This window comes from Cyprinus carpio, chromosome A21 (assembly GCF_018340385.1).
Source record: "Cyprinus carpio isolate SPL01 chromosome A21, ASM1834038v1, whole genome shotgun sequence".
Classification (NCBI taxonomy): domain Eukaryota; kingdom Metazoa; phylum Chordata; class Actinopteri; order Cypriniformes; family Cyprinidae; genus Cyprinus; species Cyprinus carpio.
In genome coordinates this window covers 1151687-1170481 of record NC_056592.1, presented here as the reverse complement: position 1 = coordinate 1170481, position 18795 = coordinate 1151687, and the positions used below count along the sequence as shown (strand labels likewise).

The 18795-nt window shown below is 35.4% G+C and overlaps 1 protein-coding gene across 6 annotated transcripts in view; it reads right to left on the bottom strand.

Annotated features, from left to right (window-relative positions):
• LOC109088810 (one cut domain family member 2-like) overlaps positions 1-18795 on the bottom strand; it is a 34061-nt gene that overhangs the window by 11724 nt on the left and 3542 nt on the right. For 4 of the 6 annotated variants that reach the window (XR_006162879.1, XR_006162880.1, XR_006162881.1 and 1 more), the window contains exons 2-3: positions 17062-18610; positions 13909-13910 (exon numbers count right to left, since the gene is read on the bottom strand). Coding sequence is in view for 3 of the 6 variants with exons in the window: in XM_042778496.1 (XP_042634430.1) it covers positions 13909-13910; positions 17062-18172 (1113 nt within the window). In the remaining 3 variants the exon portion in view is untranslated. Of the gene's footprint in view, positions 1-13908; positions 13911-17051; positions 18611-18795 lie in introns of all 6 variants that reach the window. The other 2 variants (XM_042778498.1, XM_042778499.1) reach the window with 2 other exon arrangements.

The following is an 18795-nucleotide window of genomic DNA, read 5'->3' as shown; positions in this document are numbered from 1 at the left end:
GACAGAGTTATTTATGTTTAATACTGTCAGTGTTATTATTTTATTTATTAACATTTCTTAAATATTTTTATTTAGCTTTAATTTGCTTTTATATCAGTTTTAGTTTCAGTAACTTGTGCTTGTCATTTTTTATGTTTCTAATTAGCTTTAATATAGTTTTATTTTTTTAGCTTTAGATTTCAGTTTTAGTTTTAATAATTTAGTTATGTGCTTGTCATTTTTATTAGTTTTTTTTAAATATTTGGATTTAGCTTTAATTTATTTTTATTTCAGTTTTAGTTATTTTGTTGTGTTTTTGTCATTTTTATTAATTTACTTTAATTTGGGTTTTAGTAATTTTGTTATGTGCTTGTCATTTTTATTAGTGTTTTTTTTTATTTTATTTTATTGTTTATTTTTATTTCAGGTTAAATTGGAATAATTTTATGTGCTTATGTCATTTTTATTAGTTATTTTTTCATATTTGGATTTAGCTTTAATTTATTTTTATTTCAGTTTTAGTTATTTTGTTATGTATTTTTGTCATTTTTATAAGTGTATTTTTCATATTTGGATTAGTTAAATTTTAGTAATTATGTTATGTGCTTATACCATTTTTATTAGTTGTTGTTTTTATGTCTATTTAGCTTTCATTTGTTTTATTTCATTTGTAATTCTATGCACTTTTGTAATTTTTATTGTTTTTTTATATTTCTAATTAGCTTTAATTTACTTTTATTTATAAATTATATTATTATAATTTACTTTTTTGAGTAATTTTGTTATGTGTTATAGTTTTTGTTTTTTATTTCTATTTCACTTTAATTTTTTGTTTTAGTTATTTTCAATATTTGGATTTAGCTTTTATTTATTTTTATTTTATTTTTAGTTATTTTGTCGTGTTTTTGTCATTTTTGTTTTTTACAGTTTTCTTTTTGGAATCAGTTTCCTTTTATATCAGTTTTTGTTTTAGCAATGTTAGTGCAAAAACTTATTTTTTAAAAGATAATTGCCAAAACATTTCAAATCCAAAGTTTTTTAATCTAAAATGTTTTTTTTTTTTTTTATTAAATTTTTATTTAATTCATGAGTTAATAGTTTCTAGATTCTTTCTCAGGAATCAGAGTAACATTTGTTCTGTGATCAGTGCTTCTGACGGGAAAGCTGTAGAGGATTTGAGGAAGCTAAAGATCCTCTTCAGGTAATTACTTCTGCGACCAGAGGAATTTTTAGGGTCTTTTATCACAAGAGACCAAAAACACATGATCACCTGATAATTACCAGATAAACCAGAGTGAGAACCAGTGTGATCTACACCGACAACATCAACAAACCAACAACAAACACCACAAATATATATATATATATTATATATTATATATAGAGAGAGAGAGAGAGAGAGAGAAGAGAGAGAGAGAGAGAGAGAGAGTATAGAGAGAGAGGCTAAGGATTACATAGCACTCTTTCTGCAGTATGTATACTGTGTGCTTGATGGATTCGGATGAACAGCAACATTTGGCTAAATGTGCAGCATACAAAAGCACACAAAGCATATACAGTAAACCACAATGCAATGCAATCAAATTCATCTTGTATTCATCTTGTAAATTCATTTCTAATTCCTTTAAGATATTTTTTTTTCAAATGCAGTTGCCTTATATTTTATATTTTTCTGTTTTCTAGATATGAGGAAAAGACATGCATTATTCTGTTAATCCTTTAGTTGCAAAAATTATTGCACCAATTTAAAATAATGTCAAAAATAAAATCAAAAATAAAGTTAAATAATAAAACAAAGATTAACCAAAGATCTCTAATAAGACAGCGAAACATTTTTTTTACACAAAACTATAAAATTATGTATTATCCTAATGATGCATTAAAAATTACAAATTAACCAGAAATCTCTTTCTTCGCTCATTCTTTAATTAGTCAGCTAAAGGTTTTTTACACACACAACTGAATTAAATTCAATTCAATGCAATAAAATAAAAATTATGGATTAAGATCTCTTTCTTGATGCATTTAATAAAACGACTAAAACTTCTGATTTTTTATTTTTTTCTCACACAAAACTGAATTAAAATGCAAAACAACTGATCATAAATATATCTGATTTCTGAGATAATAAATGCATGCCACTCACATAATTAAACATGCAATGAGATCATGTAATAATTTGCATATTACTGATAGAATCATGTAGTGATGTGAAGCCCAAAGTTTAGTTTTCGCACGCAACCACGTTTACGAATAAATATTAAGTTTTGTGCATGTTCAGTTTGTATTAATCCCTGCTAATATTGTATTAATCTTCAGTTTATTTTGATCATATATATATATAATTTATTTATTTATTAGATGAAACAGTCCAAAAATGGCTGGGGTGCAAAGGCATCTTTTAACCACAAGATGCAATTAGTGTGCAGTGTGTTGAAAAGCATCGAGTAATGAACCATTTTACCATAAAGTTGAGGGAAAAGCTTCTAGAATCATGCATCATTTCTTATTGCATACTGTTTCACATGCATTTTCTAAAAATAATAGGCAGCATATAGTGCTCAATAATTGTACAGTAAGTGCTCTGCTAGTATTTCACTCTAGACACAGACTCAATGGTAAATACACAAACTGTCTAGCAATTAAAACATGACTTACTGCATGTGTAGCATCATAAAGCTATGATTTGTGGTGGTTTGTAATTTTGCAGAGCACTTTATATATAACTAAAGCAGTCAATCCATTTAAAACAGCCTTGCTTACAGTATATCTGTACGATGTATTTCTTCATGGCCTCGGGCAGATTTTATTATTAATGTGTATAAAAGTGTTTTTGCTGATTTTGCTGAGCTGTGTGTGAGTTTGTTGCTGATCTCAGAAAACGCTGCTAAAGCTGAAGCACATCACATAGATTTCATGCAAAACGCATCGAGAAGACTAGAAAACTATGATGAAAAATCATAAATATAACAGCAAGTGTGTCTACAAATATTTCACCGTTAAAAAGACAAATAATTTTTATCTTACAGCTCAACAATCTGATTTTTGGGAGTGAAAAAGAACAAATCATCTTATAATTGCAGTGAAAAAACAGAATTCCCTGAGTGATACATTTTAATTTTAATAAATCTCTTTAGGGTTTTTGTTTGCTATCAACTATGTACATGAGAGTTTTGATATATCTTGTGTTGTTAAATAAATGCTTATTGCATTATTTTAGTGTCATGTGTTACCATGAAGGTTTTATGTTTGTGCGCCTTCTATATTAATATTTACATAAACTTGTGGAAAAGCTACTTTCTCTTTACCACTCTTTCTCTTCTTTCTCTCTCTCTCTCTCTTATTATAAAAGGCACTAAACAGATTTTAGTACTTCATTTTTGTATTTATATATATATTTTAATTTAAATATTTAGTTCAATCCATAAAACCTAAAATGTTGTAATATTTTTTATTTAATTATTTTAAATATATATGTAAAATATGTTTAAGTAAAAAAAAAACATATATATATATATAAAATAAAAAAGGATGAACAAACAGTTTGAAAGCTTGTGCTTTTATATATTTAATTTTATCAATATTTTATCAGTATTACCAATATTTAATTTTCTTTAAAATATTGAATTTGTTTTTATAAATTTAATCTCTACTAAAAGAAAAAATTAAATCAATTTCATCCAAAGGTGTATGAAAATCCTAAATTCTCAACTATAATCACATGATCACTTCTGCACTGAAGAATCACATGCAAAATACAGATCACCAGCACTGATTATGAACTAAAACAGAGATTTTCAACTGCGAACAACATAAAATGAGGGTGAACACCATTTCTACCAGCACTACACGAATGTGTGTGTGTGTGTGTGTGTGTGTGTGTGTGTGAAGATTTGATTTGATTACTTTGCCGAATTAAGTATGCACAACTGAGCCTGTTCCAGATCAATAGAAATCAGGTTAAGAGCTCAACTGAGTACAAAACTATTATGTAAGAGGAAACGACGGTGCAAATACAGGCGGACACACACCAGTGTGGTTTTACACAGTGTGTGTGTGTGTGTGTGTGTGTGTATGTGTTTGTGTGTGTGTGTGTTTTCACTTCTGTTGCATTCACACCCTCATTACCAGACTTGCTTTCTATTTCACACACACACACACACACACACACACACACACACACACACACACACACACACACACACACACACACACTAGTTTGTATTTGTAATTAAGTTGGGGGTGGGAGCAGGTGTATTGTGTGGGGTGAGAAAAGAGCAGAGGTTGATTTGCTGACCGCTGCTGACAGACGTCCAAGAGACTCGCGTGTGTAAAAACGACAAAGCCCCTATCACAGCGCGCTCAAACTAAATATTTGATAAAGACAAATGCACAGCAATATTTCCACACTTTGCATGTATAATTGATGCAGAAACAAAAGCAGAAGGGAGTGTTGAGGGATCTGAATCTCAGACACACATTTATCCTGAACTACACTTAACCCTTTAGAGTCCAGATTATTCAGAATGATTTGCACAAGCTTTCATACTGTCCCTTCATCATTCTCATTCTGAGAACCCAAATAATGTTATCAAAGACTTGCTTGTTACCATTCTGACTTATTTATTTGTTGTGCAGCGAAATGCAATGATGAATTATTGTTATCTGTTGCCATGCAGCACATCATCATCTAAACAATCACAGATGTATAAGTATATCATTTTGAGTTTCTGCTACAGCACTCAGGTTTCCTTCAGTCTTGTGTTGAAATCATTTCAGTCCAGCACACACACACAAACTCACACACACACACACACACACACACACACACACACACACACACACACACACACACACACAGCTGATGTGCAGAGCTGTGTTTGATCAGCAGTAGATGGCACTGTTCACACATCAGACTCGAAGAAACACGAGCAGTGTGCGCCATTCCACTCCAAGCCTCCATTACTGAGGCTCCTCTATCAAAACATGAGCTGTTTAACACGCAAAGTGCACAAACTACAGTCTGTGTGCTTATTTTAAGCTCTGAGGTTTTGCTAAAAGCACTTCATTTACTTGTAGGGTCTCAATCTTTAGCATTTTCCAAAGGGGTGCCATTATTTCTGCTGGTTAAAGGCCACTACTGGGACCAAATACGTGAAACTGCAGGATTAACAGAATAATGCATGTTTATCCTCATATCTGGCAAGCAATTTCAGATTGGAACGCTGGAATTTAGTCAGAAAAATCCTGAAGGAATACATACAGGATTCAAGGAATTGGAATTTATAATTTCAAAACAATCCTTACTGGGATCAATAAGAATCCTATAAGAATGATATAAGATCCTACTGGATAAACCGAACCCTTATTCTTCAGTAAAATCCTGTTTAGGATTAGGATCCTTTAGGGTAATGATACATGATTCTATTAGCACTCAAACCATTCTTACTAATTAATATAGGATTTCTATCCTTTAGGATTGGTTTCAGATTATGATGAAAAATCCAAAAATCCATAATCATTCCTTTTTCGACTAGCATCCTAATGCTGCACTGTTTTACTTTTTAGAAATTCATGAATCATTCAAAAGCTGACAAAGAACGTTCCGGGAAAGGTTCTGTCAAAGTTCTTCCAGTAACGTTTATAGAACATTTGTTCAAAATTATCTGGTTTTTAATCATGTTCTCAAAACGTTAATTTATACATTGTTCGTGGAGACTCTTTTTTCTCGAAACATTTGACTACCATTTTTTAATCGTAACTAATTAATGTAATGTAACATTTAAAAGTTACATTTCCATTATGTTTGCACAATGATAAAATTGAGTGTTTTGCATAATGAAGAAAAAACGTTTTTAAAACATTTAAAAGATGTTTTGAATGTTCCGAGAAATAGAAAATAAAAAACTTTTCATATAATAATTATATATAATAAGAATAATTTTCTCAATTTTAGCACAAAAGCATTATGTATGTATACATCGTTCACAGAATGTCTTTTAAACATTTTTGTTGGATGTTCAACTAACCTTTTTTAAATGTAACTACTTGTTTCAGGATGTTTAGAGAAACATTCAAAAGTAACGTTTCCGTAAGGTTTCAAAATAATAAAATGGAACGTTCGCATAACCAAGAAAAAAAGAAAAACATTTAAAAAACAACATTTTGAACGCTCAGGGAATATTCAGAAATAACGTTTCATAACATTAGCATAACATTCTTAGAACACATTTGTTGTTAGCTGGGTCAGTTGTCTTTGTTGTGCACGAGGCAGCTGTACTTTCTCTTTTTGTTCTCTCTAGTAAAATAAAGGATCAATGTTTACTTCCTAAACCCAGCTCTCTTTACGAGGTCTTGATGGCTTTCTGTTCAGTGCTGCTCTGGATAAAAGCTCCAGACTGCTGCTTTTGTGGAGCAGTGAATTTCCCCGTCATCATTTGGTATTCTGCTTACTGTGGCTGAAAAAATCAAACACACACACTCACACACACACACACACACAGAGAGAGAGAGAATCTCAGCCGTCAATGGGTGTCCACGTAACACTGACTTCATCAGGACGGGCTCTCATGGCGCTTTACAGTGCGATCAAAAAAGCAATTATATTATTCAAAGGGATTCACCATTTCCATGGTGGGAGAGGGGTGTCAACTTTGGGCATTTCTAAAAGGGGTAGAGTTCAATCAATCCAATCAATACCTCAGGATTCCCTGGCCTTTCATCAAACGGGTAAGAGCTGCTCTCACACTGCTGGTTTATCTTTCCTCGTTGGCAGATGTAAATCAATGTGTGTGAGAGGAAACGTCCAGTGGAACGGTCCTAACCGCACTGCTGTAGTCGGCTCGTATCTGAACGCTTTCCGTGTTGCCCTAAAAGACCCGGCCGTATAAAATCGATCAGTTCTTGCCTGTATTGCGTATCAGCTTACACCTTCAGTTATTAATGAGGAACCCAAAGACCAGCCTATGTACTGCATTCAATCAGATGTACTGGAATTTTATAAGTATAAAAGTTCCTAAAGGAATGGTGATGGATTGCATTGGATGTACTGAAATTAAAAAGATTATACAAATATTAATAAAATGATTTTTTTTTATCTCTGTTTGTTGTGAAAAACATTAAGCAAAGGCATGGAAATTTACAAAAAACAACAGCAATAATACATAAACTAAAAATAAAATTGCTAATAATTGCTAATGGAATGTGTGTCACAACATGGAAGCAATACTAAAATAAATAAATAAATAAAATAAAAAAAATATACTAAGATGGTTCAAGATTCTTAATGGTTTCTCCAACAATTATTATGTGCAATAAAAATTAATTGGTCAAGAAAATATATGGTATTTGGCCATATTATTATTATTATTTATTTATTTATTTTTGGTGAATTACCAGCAATTATAATATTATAATATATTAATGTATTGGCTATTCATAGACCCAGTAAATCTCATTTGTCCTTTTAGGACTGGATCCATATTCCATTAGCCTTCCTGAAGGATTTTTTGACCTTTAAATGTATTTATATTCACTGTATATCATCTAAAATCAGTGCCACATTTTTACATCTGTTTCAAGTGACTAACCTCGACTCCGTACATGTTTCTTCGTACATATCACCTGGAAATATAGCGCAACAAAAACAAAGACAAACCTTTCTTAGCAGCAGAAATACACACGTTAAACACGGCCTACATGACGTCAGCGGATGAGGAAAGTCTTTTTTAAGAGTTGGAGCACACCATTACATTTTACTGCAATAACATGCACGGATGAATCATTGACTCCAAAGCCAGGAACATGCATTAAGACAGAAAATTTCACATTGATTGCAGTCGTCACATCACACACAGTTGTACTCTGCCAGTTCTCTAGGTACAGTACATTATGTGCCATGACTTCACAAAAACAACCCACTCTCTGATCACCACTGAATTATACATGCACATACACCAGAAGCTCGTTTCTGAAGACAAAAGCAGAAAACTTTGAGATCAGATGGTTTGTGTGCTCTTAAAAATGCAAGAAAAATCCATACTGAGAATTAGTGATGGGTTGAGTGCAGATATCTAGAGAGAGATGTACACAAAACTGGTGGATTTAAACTCTTATTTTACAATATTTACACAAAGTGTATTGACTAGACTGTCGGTACACAGTATATCAGGGTTATTATAGTTAACTGAAACTAAAACTATTAAAACATTTTAAATATAATAAACTTTCATTGAAATAAAATAAAACATAAAAACTTAAACCTATTTTATTTCAGCAAGTTGCCAAAAAACACTTGAAAGGCAAAAACACACAAGAAAATTACTAAAACATTAAGTAAAATTAAAATGAAAACAACAAATATAAAAATAAAAGCTTTAATTCAAAATATTAATACAACATTATAATAGTATCTCAATATACTAAAATAACACTGATATGATATATTGATATATAAATATATAAATTTGATATATAAATATATTGATATATAAAATATACATCAATTAATCAGCCTGGTTAATATCACTCTATCTCTAATTATACGTCAAGGTATGCTCTGAAACTAGTAAATGCAAATTTCCAAAACTAGTTTTTTTTTTTTTTTTTTATGACTCCACTTTTGTTGAAAGCTAAAGCACATATTTACATTTCCAGTCACATGCATCTTACGGTCATCAGATTTGCATGAGGGAGAAAAAGTGAGAGATACAGTACAAAGAGAGAGAGAGAGGGAGAGCGAGGGGGGAGGTGGGTGACATCAGATCAATATTTCGCCACAAAACACGATCAGTAATGATGTTTTCACTTGTTCGCTGAAACCTCCGCATAACAGATGAGAGAAAATCACTCTTTTTTTTTTAATTCGGCTAGTGTTTCATTCTCTCACTGTCGTGTGATCTCTCGTCCGAACGCCAAGATACTCAAATGCTTCCGATCTCAATATCAACCATTTCCTAAGCATGTGCTCTTCTGGAAGTGGCCTGTGTGTGTGTGTGAGTGTGTATTAGAGCGAGAGGACTTGCTAAATGCATTATGCTGTAGTCTTGCACTTAGCTGTGTCATTCTGTGTGTGTGCGGATATCCTTTATGTGAAGGCCGGACACCTCGCTGAGAGATGGAGGAGGGGAAGCGAAACAGAGAGAAAGAGAGAGAGTGGATCATCTCGCTTTGGCCAGAACTAAATACAGTAACCCCAAAATCATTTCTTCACATGCATCACAATTATAAAGATATCAAATATGTGCATGCATGAAATATTACAGGATCTGTTCTCCATTAAATGTCTTTTAATCTACTGGTGTTTTGTTTTGATCGTTTTATCATTTCAAAGTGTTAAGGATTTTGTTTGTAAAGTGTATTTGTGCATTTTCTTAACAAATAAACAACACTTGCTGTTATATTTTAAATCTAATGCAATGACATTCAGACAATTTTAAGGCAATCGGGTACACATTTTAACAAATAGATAATTCATACTTACCCAATTGATTAAATCACAGTACATTAAGAAAATTGTTTTGAATTAAAAGTTTCTAATATGTTTAAAAATGCAAGTGAGGCAGTATGTAATTCAAATTGCACTCCTTTGCATGTTATTGCAGAAAATAAATCTGAACACTGGATAAAGCTAGGTTCAAAATTCTTGGTTGATTTTGTTGACATATTAGTGTTAAAGGTTTTTATAGAGGGGATTTTGGATATATCTTTTATTGCTCCAAAAATCCGAAAATACTGTCAACAGTCAGAATACATTGTTGCCATTTTTTTATGAATAAAATGTTATATAAATAAGGGCGAATGATATATGAACAAACCCCTCAGTAAAATCATTCAGAATACAGAGAGGAATAAAACTGTAAGTTTTGGTGTATGTAAGTACTGCTGAAGTGGAGAAAGAAACTCTTAGCTTTTAAAAATATGCATTTTAACCATGTTTTTAGATATAAAATGTTTTATAAATCAGAGCGAATTAAATATGGAGAGGAATACTCAGTAAAATCATTCAGACATACAGAGAGGAATAAAACTGTAAGTTTTGGTGTATGTAAGAACTGCTGAAGTGGAGAAAGAAACTCTTAGCTTTTAAAAATATGCATTTTAACCATGTTTTTAGATATAAAATGTTTTATAAATCAGAGCGAATTAAATATGAACAAATCCCTCAGTAAAATCATTCAGAATACAGAGAGGAATAAAACTGTAAGTTTTGGTGTATGTAAGAACTGCTGAAGTGGAGAAAGAAAACTCTTAGCAGTTTTTAAAAATATGCATTTTAACCATGTTTTTAGATATAAAATGTTTTATAAATCAGAGCGAATTAAATATGCACAAACCCCTCAGTAAAATCCTTCAGAATATAGATAGGAATAAAACTGTAAGTTTTGGTGTATATAAGTGCTACAGAAGTGGAGAATAAAATTTTAAAGATTTGCACTGGAATTGAAATCGACAGACGCAAAAAGACAATGTGCAATAAAACAAACACTTAAATATGTATCTTGGATGTTTTCTTTCCACTGTCTGAAAGAAAATATGTTATGGAAGCAAAACAGCCCAAAATCTAAAAAAATATTTAAACAACAACCTAAATAAATAAATAAATAAATAAAAACAATGGTTTTGCATGTAGAGTCTTTAAGTGAGACTCATGTGTCCAGGTACTTTTCGATTCATTGTATCTCTTGATCTCCTTGAGGAACAGAACAAATGTTCTCTGATCAAGTGAATAAAAGATCAGAGTTCATCTAGGTATGAAATGATGACATCAGCGGTTCAAAGGTTTGTTACCAGACAGAAACATCAGCACACTGATAGAGCCAATCAGAACACTCTCCAACGATGTGTTGAAACAATGCTGACGAGGTAACACTCATCAACAACATCAGCCAACGATCCAATCAGCTTCACAAACACACTGAATGCTTACAAATGCACAAAAGTGCCACAGATAAATAAGCAACACTGATTACTTAGGTATTTTTGTTCATGTCAAATCTTTGTTTGGCAAGAAACAACTGGTCTTACAAGTACACAAATCCTGATTGCATCACATCCTAAAATGAAGATTCTGTCATTATTTATACATCCTTCATGCCAATCCAAACCCATAAGACTTTTTCATCCTTAAAACATAAGCTTTTCCAAACAAAAAGAGTAAAAAGCATTTACTGTCTCCGTTTAACAACTCCAATAGAGCTTGACAGATATGACTATGAACTGTTGTAAGCAAAAGAGTTGAATAAAGATTCAGGATTTCTCCTTTTGCATTATAAGGAAAATATTCCGGAAGTTTAGGAACGGTTCTATTACCAGGGAATGCAATGCAATGATCTGCCAAATGCATAAATACACAAATAATAGCAAATGGGTTTGGAATGACATGTAGGTGAATAAATTATGGCAAAACAAGCAAAAAAAAAATCCTCTAACAAAACCTCTATTCAAAAGAACGTAAGTCGTTAGTTTAAATGATTGATTTTTTTTGTTAATTAAGATCTTATTGTATTTTGTGGTTTTGTTTTGTTAAGTTGTATCTTTTTATTTTCTGTTAGCTGAAGTTAAAAGTTGCCTATTCTTTCTGCAGAGTAAAAGACAAGATGAATAAAAATGAAGAATAAACTTTTACATGGTTTACATGGAATAAACTTTATCATGCTGCACACACAAGGCTTTTAATATCATTCATTCATCTGTGGATGACTAACATGGAACCAAACAGACCAGACTGCTGGAACGCGTAAAGTGTAAAACCCAAATAAAAAGAAAATCTGACAGACTAATGAATCCCCCACAGACTCTCTCCATAAAAACATGTTATCGCTTACTGTTTGCTTACTGACAGCAGCATCACGGGATGTTATGTGGGGCTGAGAGACCAAAACTTTGCCCTTTGCTCAGGCCAGTGCTGACGGCGATCCCCCAATCCCGAGACATTTCAACCTGACAGAGATAATCACATCACTTCACCTCAAAACTAAAAAAACTACCTGCTGCTGCATGAACACACGCTTCAGAGATCTGTGCTAGAAGAAACACATGAGCGTCAAATATCTGGGATTTAAACACGGAAAGACAGTTTTAGGATTTTGAAAATTTAAAAACAAAGCAGTTCTGACATAAAATTAAGCACTAATTCAACATTTTATTAAAAATTATTATACTGGTATCATTTGCTATGACAAATGTTGAATTAATTTAGAATTTAGAAGCATTTTCAGACTTTGAGCCCCAATGTACTGTATATCAGCTGATTATTATGGTAGTGATTATTAAATGATTAATAGGGGATATAGTTGGAAAAATTAAGGATTTTTAAATTTAAATTGTTTTTTAATGTTATAAACTGTTCAGAGAGCAAAAGATAAGTGAAATACATACATTACAGATAAAAAAAAAACAGAATATTAATGTCTCTAGAATACAGATCTGTGTGAGTTTGAACCACATTTAAACATGTTCAAAGTCTACCTAATTTAGATAATTTAATGTCTAGAATAATAAAGCATAATTGGTAACACTTTACAATTATTTAATGCATGAACTAACAGTGTGCATTATTTTTTACAACATTTATTAATCTTTGGGGGGTTTTTTTTGTTCGTGTTATTTCACAGTGCGTTAACTAATGGTAACAAACACAAAAAGTGTTTGTAAATGTTTAAATTAAGTACTGAAGAGTTTTTGTGAATTTTTGAATTTATTATTGAAGATTTTTGGAAGGCGTCACTACATAATCTTAACAACATAACAGGCAATGCTGTTTTTTCATAATATAATGCTAGGACATCTTCCATGAGATTGGAATAGACTGTGGAAAAGCAGCTTGACCACAAAAACAAGAGTGTCTGATAAATCAGTCGGCCCAATCATATTTCTGCCCGGATTATTTCACTCTCTTGGCCCGTGTTACACACTGATTGGGTTGAGAAGGGAATCTCATCACTAAAAGGTCCCTCAAAGCACCGCAAAGCCATTATAATTATCTGGAGCAGCGAGATGCACGCTTCCCCTGGCCTTTGTGTGAAGGTCACCGGACGCATTCTTTTAAAGCCTCCTCCACACAAAGCCGGAGTGATTAAACATCCTGCTAAAATCTGCTGGAAAACATCTACGCTTGGTTATGCGTTGATTCTGCGTCTCATCCGGGTGGCTTCATCAGCTTTAATGATCCTTTTAAACAAGTGTGGCTCAGAATAGCCCGCCAGGAGTCTTTTTTAGAGCGGAGTGAGTCGGCTTGCTGGGAACTTTCTTCCAGTGTCAGCTTTACTGGAAAAAGTCCGGATCGGGTTCCAGATCAATGCGAACTGGGTGCACACGTTTATGTTGTTGTTGTTGCCATTATTGATGTTTTTAATTTTTATTTGATTGATTGCATGGATCGATGCGGTGTTTTTGAGAAACATATGTGTTTTTGAGAGTGTGATATATCACACATATTACCAAACAACAGGACGAAAATAAACAGCAGAGCTGGCCTGGGATTTTGATCTCTTTGTCCTGGTTCTGCCCTTTGACAAATGCAGAAAACAACACACTGACAACATGACACCTGATTGGCCCAGTGTTAAAAATATGCTAAACTTGCCGATATATATCCTAAATAATCTTTTGCATCCATTTTTCACTCAAATCTTAAAGTCATTCATACATCTGATTACACAACCTAATCATAACAGAATACATACAGATATTCTAAACTAGTCATTGACCGATATATCGGCCAGGCCAGGTCATTTGGAGCACTACAAAATTGATAATGTGCAATTGCTGTTTTCAAGAGAATTTCATATTATGCAAGAAACATGTGTAATTTCACAAGGATTTAAATTAGTATATATATCTGCATTGTCACTGACATCATCATCGGCCAAACTGTTCTCTAGATATATCGGTATCGCATTGGCCATTAGAAAACGCATATCGGTCAACCGCTTCTGTAATATACAGTGCAGTCCGAATATATGACGTTGAAAATTTAGGATTTTTTCATGCAAATGTGGAAATAAATAATATTTTACAATGGTGTCCAACTGGCACAGACCACACTGAAAATGTACTATTTTTTTCATGCAAACATGAAAACAAATCAAAATATACAGTGGCATCCTAATATCTGAGACCATATTGAAAATTTAGGATAAGAAGAAAAAAAATAAGATCTTTTTATGCAAATGTTTAAATAAATACAATTATACATTGGTGTCCAAATGTCTAAAACCACAATTAATATCTGGCATTTTTTCATGCAAACCTGGAAATAAATAATCATCTACAATGGTGTCCAAATGTCTGAGACCACAATTAAAATGTGTGATTTTTTTTTATATGCAAACCTGGAATTAAATAAAAATATGCAGTGATGTCCAAATGTCAGAGACCACGTTGACAATCTAGGATTTTTTTTTTCATGCAAACCTGGAAATAAATAGCTTTTGGATGCTAAAAAATGCAATTGATGTCAAAATGAAGAAATATTTAAGTTGCTGCAATATTTCTAGGATCAAATGTCAGTACATGTGTGTCACTGATCATGTGACTCTTGTACAGATGGTCAGATTTCCAGAAGATGCTCATGAAGCTCTTTCATGATGGAGAACATGATCATCAGGTTTTGCTGCTCCGATGCACTATTTCATTTTTCTTTCCAACTTTTTACTCAGATTGGATTTCTGTTAATATACTTTGTAAAGAAAAATTTTGTATTAAATGACAAGAATGCATGTGCACTCAGACTTTCAGACCCCATTGTTTATCTAAAGATATTCCATATCTTCCTTGTCCTGCCCTGTCTGTCTTCAATTGGAAATTGAAATAGTCTTTGCAGAAGCCCAAATCAGGAGAGATGTCTCTGGCATGGGTTGGTGGTATATTTATCCATCTCAGGTGCTCTTATTTACGGGCCGGGACCCTGTGTTCCTCCAGCACTGCTCTTTTTCAATCTCCTCTCTCCTGACTCGTATAACAGTGCTTGTCCCCTTTGATCATTTACTTAATAAAGTTGTTTGTCAGCGGCGAACGGCACAGGCCGAGGTTCGTCTCGATGGCTGATTGCCTGCGCCGTGTGACTGGAATGAGGTCCAGACAGACGTCACGTTTGATTTGACTAAATTAATAGTGCAAAGACAGGCTCGTTTTCTCCTGTAACATCAGGCACCTGCACTGCTATGCTTGAAGAAGACCAATAAGTCATTAAATCTGTATACCTTCAAGTATGTGTTTACAAAGGGATTCAGAAATCCTTCTTATTTTTATATTAAATCAGTCATTCTAAATGACATTATCAGCATAACAATTTAAGTAAAACATTTAATTAAACGACTTTAATGTCAAGTTGGACTCTAAAAGTGCAAAACCTGAAGATCATGATTTAAGAACGAACAGTGTCTTCAATCAAAGCAAGAAAATCTGTCCGTCTGTGCACTTTATTACTTATATTAGTCACCTGAAAATAGTGTACAATCAGAAATATTACTTATCATAACTACTATATGTATGAAATTTTCCACAAGACTTTGTTTTTATGGAGTTTAAATTCTGTTAAATAGAATATTTTCAGATAATATATATTTGGTGATTTTTGGACCCCACTGTAGGCTTATATGAATTATGAATTTAATGTCTAAGTATCTTAATCTTAAGTCAGTTCAGCATTATATTACGCTGAATAATATGCATGTAAATAAAGATTTCTTTTTTTTACTGGCATTAATGGATTTTAAATCCATGGAAACATTCATTCAATAAAATCTAAAGGTTCTTTAAAATCTTTAAATGTTCTTCACACTTAGAAAAAACAATTCTTTTAAGAACTAAAGGTTCTTTAGGGAAGCAAAAACAGTTCCTTTATGGCATCGCTGAGATAAAAAAAAAAATAAAGGTTTAAGATTCCAGCTCTGAGTCAACATTTACATGCATGAAATTCAAGCATGAAAACAAAACGTGAGCGATTCTCTCTGAGTTAGACGCTTCTGATGCACGACCTGCTTTTTGTTTATTTTTTGTTCAACTGCTTTGTTTTTCTTTTTCATTGTTTGTGTATATTTTGGATTCTTTATAAGGCAGGTGCAGGGATGAAAATGTATGTCTGTTTATGCAAATATATGGTTGTTTTGTGTGCGTTGAGCTGAGGGTCACGCAGAGATTCCTATCAATAATTCATCGAGCCACTGCAGCCTCTGTTCTTCTTTACAATTCCCCTGCAGATCACATAATACCTTCCCCCCAACCCAAAGCCATCTGTGAGACCAGAGCCCTGCAGGGAAACAGCATTAAAGCGCCTACGCCAACATCTCAAAGCACAGTTCTGCTTAAAATCACATTCTTGATGAAAGAAAATGCATTTGTTTGCTTGGCAAAACGATCACCTTCTGTGACTGCTCATACAATGCATTTCATTAGCTGAATGCATGCTATTCAAAGAATCGATGATGGCATGTTTTGGTTCTGGTGATTTACCAGCTCAGACGCACGCTCCTTCTCCAAACCTTTTTAGTTCTTTAAGCAAAAGATGCACAGTTTGTGTGTTTTCCTCGGCAGAAGTTAATGCACAGTCTCGCGCTGGTGTTGGACAATGCAGGAGGCATCAGAGCTGTCCATTATTTCAGTGAATAATTGTGCATCACCCTACAAATTAAAAATCGATACGGACCATGCTTTTATTTTAATGCACGCTATTCAACAACACGACACCGTCTCTGACACCTCAAACGCCAAACTGCAAAATTCAAGTCTTGCTTTTTCTTCAGCCAAACAAAGGAAAAGGGGTCCTGCACCGCCCATCGCTAGAGGGGGCAACAAGCCTGATGTAGAGGGGCAGGAGGGGGAATAACTGTCCAGTAATTACCAACACATCCCTATTCAGCACCTCTGAAAGCTTTTCTTTCACCGAGACCGAAGCGGCTCTTCCACAGCATGCACTTGCACCATTTCAGATGTTTTAAAGTGAATAAACAATAGAAAAAAAACTCAAACACAAAAAGTGGTGGTGCAATAGAGAGTTTCACTTGTAAAAGCGCGCACAAGAAATGTTCCTAAAGCCTAAACGGACACAGAAGATGTTCAAAAGCAGATACCTTGTCTTACCTGCAAGCCGAAGGGCCGACATCCTTTGAAACTCGGGCTCCTGTAACCACTTCCACATACGGCGAAACGTCTCGCGGCCGGACTTGAGTTTACTCCAGGGTTTGGGGTTCCGCAGCAGGTCGGACAGAGTGCCCTGCGAGCGGCACAGCACTCGCTGCGCGAAGATGGCCTGCGGGATGCTGTAGCGCTTGAGCTCGGCCGTGATGCGCTGCGCCACTTCCTTGGTGTTGATCTCTTCCAGCTGCCCCGAGCCGGAGCCCGGCGCTCCGGAGGAGGAGGAGGAGGAGAGCGGTCTTTCCCGGTTGGAAGCCAACACGGGCCCGTGGGATTGAGGGTGGCCCGGGTGCACGCCGTGGTGCATCCCGTTGAGGTGCGGCATCATGCCCGCCGCGGGGCCACCGAGGCCTCTGGAGAGGTGCTGGTCCCCTCTGGCCAGCATGGCAGTGTGCGCGTCGAAGTTGGAGCTCAGCATCTTGTCGTGGCCGTGCGCGCCGTAGTTGTGGAGCGTCTGCTGCGCGTTGTGGATGGAGCCCAAGCCGTTGCCCAGAGGAGACAAGCTCTGTCCCATCCCGCTCATGTCTTTGTGGTAGGGGCTGTAGAGGTTGTTCATGGCTGGTAGAGTCCTCTCGTCCCGCATGAGGGTGAAGCTGCCGCTCACGTTCCCGGAGAGACGCTGGTGGTGGTGGTGATGGTGCGGATGGTGGAATTTGTCGGACACGGTGGAAATCGGCGGCAGGGGCTGCAGAGGGGTCAGCGTGGTGTAGGTGCCGCTCATCCCGGGCGGGGAGGTGTCGCACGGCATGCTCATGGCGTGATGGAGCGGCAGCGACAGCTCGGGACGGTACTCTCCTCCGCCGCCGCCGACGCCGTCCAGAATCGAAGCCATACTGGAGACCATCGCGGAGCGCGACGGCGCCACGGTCAGATCCTGGTGTATCCGCAAGGAAGCCCCCGGGTTGCGGTTGTGATGGGGGCTGTGGCCGCTCATCAAGTCCTGCTCATGGCTAACTCCACCGTGTAGGCTGCCAATGTCCATTGTCATCTCCGGGTTCATGGCGTACACATCCAAATCCTTGGCCAGGCATCGATAGGCGTTATAGGCAGTCTTCATTCAGTCCATTGATTTATGTCCAGCTTTGTGCCAGGGATGGGTTTCTCTCCGTGTTTGTTTTTATATTTTTTATTTTTATTTCTCTCCTAAGGCCTCTCGGGTTTTTTCCCTCCTTTTTTAATAAATAAAAAACACCGATCTCTATCAGACGGGCCAGTGCTGATTTCTCCCCATGTCCGAGCCCTCTACTCCTCCTGCGTCTTCTGTTTGGGCAGCTGGAGGTGCACGGGGTGGGCTTGCCCCGCGCGCACCCGACCCTGCTGAAAGGGGAGGAGATTTCGCGTTGATTGACGCGTCTGCGGTGCAATCGCGTTCCTCGCGCGCGCGCCAGTGGCCAATCGCTGACGCTTCCACGAGGCCGTTCGGAGTCGCTGCCTTTGCATCTGGAATCTCGCGTCAGATGCTCGCTTCGAACGGATCGTTTATCAGACTCATCCTCTACAAAACAACACAAAAATATAATCACATGAACAGGTATAATTCAAAATCCTGCAATTTAACTGTACAACCTCCGAAAAAAATAACATATTTGTACCTTGTTTACCCCTAAACACCACATATTAGTACCTAAAGTGTACACATTTTGGAAAATTAAAAAAAGAGTGCAAAATAGAAATTGTATA